The sequence below is a fragment of the Etheostoma cragini genome, chromosome 11 (assembly GCF_013103735.1).
Source record: "Etheostoma cragini isolate CJK2018 chromosome 11, CSU_Ecrag_1.0, whole genome shotgun sequence".
NCBI classification, from domain to species: domain Eukaryota; kingdom Metazoa; phylum Chordata; class Actinopteri; order Perciformes; family Percidae; genus Etheostoma; species Etheostoma cragini.
In genome coordinates, this window is record NC_048417.1 from 26,683,435 (window position 1) to 26,689,960 (window position 6,526).

General features: G+C 43.0%; 1 protein-coding gene across 1 annotated transcript in view; it reads left to right on the forward strand.

Moving 5' to 3' along the window:
- Positions 1–4,780, forward strand: part of LOC117952414 (zinc finger protein 239-like) — a 14,251-nt gene extending 9,471 nt beyond the window's left edge. Inside the window, exon 4 of the mRNA XM_034884700.1 lies at positions 4,058–4,780. Coding sequence (XP_034740591.1) covers positions 4,058–4,780 — 723 coding nt within the window. The remainder of the gene's footprint in view (positions 1–4,057) is intronic.
- Positions 4,781–6,526: the final 1,746 nt, after the last annotated feature.

Genomic DNA, 6,526 nt, shown 5'->3' on the forward strand with positions numbered 1-6,526 from the left:
CATCATGCCGAGACCCAAAGAAATTCAGGAACAATTGAGAAAGAAAGTAATTGAGATCTATCAGTCTGGAAAGGGTTAAAAAGCCATTTCCAAAGCTTTGGGAATCCAGCGAAACACAGTGAGAGCCATTATCCACAAATGGCGATGACATGGAACAGTGGTGAACCTTCCCAGGAGTGGCCGGCCGCCCAAAATTACCCCAAGAGCGCAGCGACGACTCATCCAAGAGGTCACAAAAGACCCCACAACAACGTCCAAAGAACTGCAGGCCTCACTTGCCTCAGTTAAGGTCAGCGTTCATGCCTCCACCATCAGGAAAAGACTGGGCAAAAATGGCCTGCATGGCAGAGTTCCAAGGAGAAAACCACAGCTGAGCGAAAAGAACATCAAAGCTCGTCTCAATTTCTCCACAACACATCTTGATGATCCCCAAGACTTTTGGGACAACATTCTGTGGACCGATGAGACAAAAGTGGAACTCTTTGGAAGGTGTGTGTCCAAGTATATCTGGCGTAGAAGGAACACTGCATTTCATAAAAAGAACATTATACCAACAGTAAAATATGGTGGTGGTAGTGTGATGGTCTGGGGCTGTTTTGCTCCTTCAGGACCTGGAAGACTTGCCGTGATAAAAGGAACTATGTAAATGTGCTGTATTTATATAGCGCTTTTCCAGTCTTAACAACTGCTCAAAGCGCTTTTACATCTACAGGAAACATTCACACACATTCATACACTGTGGCCGGGGCTGCCGTACAAGGTGCCACCTGCTCATCAGATAAACATGCACACACATTCACACTCCGATGCGCAGCACCGGGGGCAACTCGGGGTTCAGTGTCTTGCCCAAGAACACTTCGACAATGGCTGCAGGGGCGGGGATCGAACCACCAAACTTCCGAATGGCAGGCAACCGCTCTACCACTGAGCCACAGCCGCCCTATGCCACTATGAATTCTGCTGTCTACCAAGAGATCCTGAAGGAGAATGTCCAACCATCTGTTCGTGTACTCAAGCTGAAACGAACTTGGGTTCTGCAGCCGGACAATGATCCTATACACCAGCAAGTCCACCACCGAATGGCTGAAGAAAAACAAAATGAAGACTTTGGAGTGGCCTAGCCAAAGTCCTGACCTGAATCCTATTGAGATGTTGTGGTATGACCTTAAAAAGGCCGTTCATGCTCAAAAACCCTTTAATGTAACTGAATTAGGACAATTCTGCAAAGATGAGTTGGCCAAAATTCCTCCAGGATGCTGTAAAAGCCTCATTGCACGTTATCGCAAACGCTTGGTTGCAGTTGTTGCTGCTAAGGGTGGCCCAACCAGTTATTAGGTTTAGGGGGCAATCACTTTTTCACACAGGGCCATTATGGTTAGGATTTTTTTTTACCTTTAATGATAAACACCTTCATTTACAAATTGCATTTTGTGTTTACTTGTGTTGTCCTTGACTATTGTTTAAATTGGTTTGATGTTCCGAAACACTTAAGTGTGACAAACATGCAAAGAAACAGGAAATGAGGAAGGGGACAAACACTTTTTCAGACCACTGTATGCCAGTGAGGAAAATAAGTATTTTAACACCCTGCTATTTTGCAAGTTCTCCCACTTAGAAATCATGGAGGGGTCTGAAATTGTCATTGTAGGTGCATGTCCACTGTGAGAGACATAATCTAAAAAAAAATAATCCAGAAATCACAATGTATGATTTTTTTAAACTATTTTTTTGTATGATACAGCTGCAAATAAGTATTTGAACACTGAGAAAATCAATGTTAATACCTGGTCCATTAGCCTGCATTTGCAATTCCAGGGGTCAGACGTTTCCTGTAGTATTTCACCAGGTTTGCACACACTGCAGAAGGGATTTTGGCCCACTCCTCCACACATATCTTCTCTAGATCAGTCAGGTTTCTGGGTTGTCGTTGAGAAACATGGAGCTTGAGCTCCCTCCAAAGATTTGGATTTCCCTCCAATTTCAGACCCCTCCATGATTTCTAAGTGGGAGAACTTCCAAAATAGCGGGGTGTTCAAATACTTATTTTCCTCACTGTATATACCTGTATTATATGTGGTTATATGTATAATAGATGTACAATATTTGGGTTATATGTATAAAATATGGGCTATATGTATATACCTGCATCTATCTATAAAAATACCCTCTCACCCCTTGTAGGGTGGTATGTGTCATCCTCCAGCTCGGATCCTCTACCAGAGGCCTGGGAGTTTGAGGGTTAAGTATCTTAGCTGTTTCTAGGACTGCACTCTTCTGGACAGAGACCTCTGATGTTTTACCTTGAATCTGCTGGAACCACTTTCCCAGTTTAGGGGTCACAGCCCCCAGTGCTCCAGTTACCACTGGCACCACTGTTGCTCTTACTTCCACATCTTTTCTAGCTTTCAGCCCTTGGTATTTGTATGTTCCTTCCTCTTGATGTTGCTGTCGCTTGTGATTGCCACATCTATCACTACTGCCTTCTTCTGCTGTTTGTCGATCAACACGATGTCTGGTTGGTCAGCCATCACCAGTTTGTCAGTCTAGTTCTTAAAGGCCCACAGGATCTTAGCTCGGCCATTCTCAACTACCGTAGGAGGTGTCTTCCATTTTGACCTTGGGACTTCCAGCCCATACTCGTGGGAGATGTTCCTGTACACTTTGACGGCTACCTAGTGGCGTTCCATGTACGCACTTCCTGCCTGCATCTAACACCCTGCTGTTATGTACTGTACTGTGTATATATGTGTTCAGCTCAATCATTTTCCACAATGTGGTTAAAGTGACCCTGAATCAGTCTAAAGTACTCAGCCGCTGGGTGTTTTTCACAGTGGAAGTAACAGAGTTAATAGAAACCATCCACATATTATAATCTGTCAAATGTGCATCCAGATGTTGTGTGTGTGTGTGTTTCCTTGTTAGCTGTCAGTGTGTCTGCCCAGTCTATGCCCACGATGTTCTACTTCCGGTGTTGCTCTTGTTCTGCCAGAAATTCTTCTTCTCGAATGTCTGTTTCCAGATGTCCCTCCTTCTAACCTCCGTCCCAGTCCTGTGTCTCTGTGTTGGCGCTCTACCTCCGTCCCCGTCCTCTGTCTCCATGTTGGCGCTCTAACCTCCGTCCCCGTCCTCTGTCTCTGTGTCAGCGCTCTAACCTTCATCCTTGTCCTCTGTCTCTGTGTTGGCACTCTAACCTCTGTCACCGTCCACTGTCTCTGTGATGGCGCTCTACCCTCCATCATGGGTGCATCATGGGAAGTCCCCCAGCAGTCTAGGCCTATTGCAGCATAATTAAGGGATGGTTCAGGACTCTTCAGAGCCAGCCATAACTAATAAATACAAATTGGTTTTAACTATATCTCAGAATTTGAATGACAGAACTTGGCTCAGATGAGAACTCAATGAGTGCAACAGAATTGTTAGAAAACGACTGAAAGAAGCAGAACTAAGTAGGCTACATTTTAATGTGTATTTATTACAAGTTATATAATTGGCTTGATATTCAACAACGTTAAGGCATATTACATATTTTCCTGATATCATGCAGCACTAACAACTACCCTGAAATTGTCAGATGCTGCATAGTGTCACAATATGTTCATCTGTATTTATGTCATCTTTTAGTCTAACTTGTTTAATATGTAAATATTGTTTTCTTTCTAAATGAGCTGATAATGTTGTGGAGCCGTTGTTTTCACCTTGGTTCGACTAGTTTATAACTACCCATTATTACTAAACCTAGCCATTACCTACCCCCCCCCACACACACACAAACACACACACACAACCCCACCAGTAACATTTCTAACTCAAGGTTCAACTGAAGAGTTTGCAAATGATTACGCAAAATGAAAAAATTTAGAATATTTGCGAACTTATAAAAGTTATGAGCACTGCGTTTACTTCCATAACAACATGTCTGCAACCGGCACATATTTTTGTTCATTGTGTCATGAATTATTGGATGGATAGTGAAAGCAAGTCCGGGGTTTAAGAAAGTTGTTCACTAACTTTATCTCTCTCACGCTTTCTCTCTGTGTTTGTTTGTCTGTTGCTGTAGACACAGAGAAGAGGAGAGGGATCAAAACGTCACCACTGTCAACACTGTGACAAATCTTTCACAACATCTGGAACGTTAAAGCTTCATCGGAGACTTCACACTGGAGAGAATCTACACAGCTGTGATCAATGTGGGGCAGCTTTCACACTGAAGAGTATCCTAATGATACACCAACGCAGTCACACTGGAGAGAAGCCGTACGGCTGTGATCTATGTGGTAAAACCTTTTCTAGGAGGGATAGCCTAGTAATCCACCGCCGTGTTTACACCGGAGAGAAACCATACCGGTGTGAACAATGTGGGAAAACCTTTACTAATAATAGTGGCTTTAAATGTCACCAGCGCAGACACACTGGAGAGAAGCCGTACTGCTGTGATCTTTGTGGTAAAGCCTTTACTCAAAGTTGTGACTTTAAATCTCACCAGCGTGTTCACACCAGAGAGAAGCCGTACAGCTGTGTATCCTGTGGGAAAATGTTTTCTACGAGCAGTGCCCTTAAAACACATAAACGCTTTCACAATGGAGAGAAGCCATACAGCTGTGATATATGTGGTAAAATGTTTATTGCTAGCGGTAGTCTTAAAATACACCGACGAGTTCATACCGGAGAGAAGCCTTACTGGTGTGAACAATGTAGGAAAACGTTTTCTCAGAGTAGTCACCTTAAATCTCACCAACGGTTTTGTCTGATATTTCTCTTGGTCTTCTTGGAAAATGTTTAAAAAGTTTGAAATATCCAACAAATTTTGTCCCACTTCATAATTGTTTCCCACTTGTTGTAGATTCTTCACAAAAATTACAGTTTTACATCTTTATGTTTGCAGCCTGAAATGTGTGTGTGTGTGCGTGTGTGTGTGTGTGTGAGTGTGTGTGTGTGTGTTGTATTCAGGGGGAGGTTTGCGAGCTTTTGGCTAATTCTGGGATTTTTAACCCATGTATAATCATCAATCATTTGTTTTATTAATTTGATCTGTCTTCTTAAATAAACTGAACTGAGTTGTATTTTGACAGTTTCTTCTTATTTTACAGATTTATTCTTTTTTATGACACTCTTATGACATCATACTTCAGTTTATCACAAACATTCAACATCAACACACATCTGGAGATACGTGGTTTTCATTGGACAAGAAGGGAAAAAACCTGAAAAGTAACTAGAAACTCCCCTTCAGAAAATGGCGTACTGTTCTGGCAATGTTGTGCGTCCATGTTTGGTTAAAACTACTGCGTTCTATCTTGACCTCTCTTTCTTTCCCATGAGCTGATGTTTTTGAGGGGTAATAGCTGATTCCCGTCTCCCATTCAGTTCGCAGCTCGCCGACACAGGGGTCAGACCGTTCTCTTAATACATCCATGTGTTAACCTTTCCTGTTTGTCTCTTTTCCGACCGTGGTCGGAGAACCAGGGGAGGCTTGTCCTCCAGGGCCGACGTTATAAGGTTAACAACGTCGGGGTTAAATTCCCGGTTCTTGTGTGCAAAAATGATGAGCATGGCTTTACTTTGGAGTTTTATTTCAAAAACAGTGTTCACAACTTAATTTGCTAGCTAACTCTGCTCCGGTCGCAACTCCGCTCCCTCTCTGTCTCTCTCTCTCTCCACCCACACACCGTTCTCTTAAAGGAGAAGCAGCACTATTTTACAACACTACCCCCACTCTGGATGGATTGTATAACTTAATTCCACTCCAGCAAAATAACACATATCTTCTATAGGTATACAGCCCTTATTTGCAAAAAGTCCAACCGAAGGGCAGTGTTGGCCTAATCAGCCCATCACTACTGTGCAATAATCACTGGTGGCATTTCTCAACAGAAAAAGTTGATCTTTCACGCTGGGTAAACATGTTGTGGAAGGCACGCATATTAAACAGGTCACAAGATAAACCTAAATACTATAGGCGACCGGAGCATTTAAATTAGAAAATACAATAACCGGATAGACCAAATAAACCCCAGTTTTTGTTTTTTTGTTTTTCTTTAACACATTACCAACCAACCATTAACCATTAACATTAACTTTGTTTCTCTCTTCTTCTTTTACCGACAACTGACTGCCATACTCTGAATTGTCCATGAGGCCAATGAACTCAGTGAAGCACCCACTCCCCAAACCTGGCTGGGGGTCTTCGTTGACGGCTCGGCCTTTGAGAACGACGACTATGTTGAGATGGTTCCACTGCCCCACCCCCACTATCCTGAGGGTCAACGGCACCCTCCAACCCCTGGGTGGAGGGTTGGAGGGTTCAAATGGTCATGATGAACCACTTTCGCTTTGGTCTTTGGTCCTTTTTGAATGCGATAGACTAGGTCATCAAGTTGCCCCAAGATGAAGAATGGCCCCTCATATGACGGGACGAACTTCCAGACTTTATTTCTTACTTTCCGTGTACCCTTAACCCTGGGGGCCCTGAGGCCATTTTTACAGTTTATTTTCCGTCTGGATTTATTTTATAAAAAAGCTTGTAAAA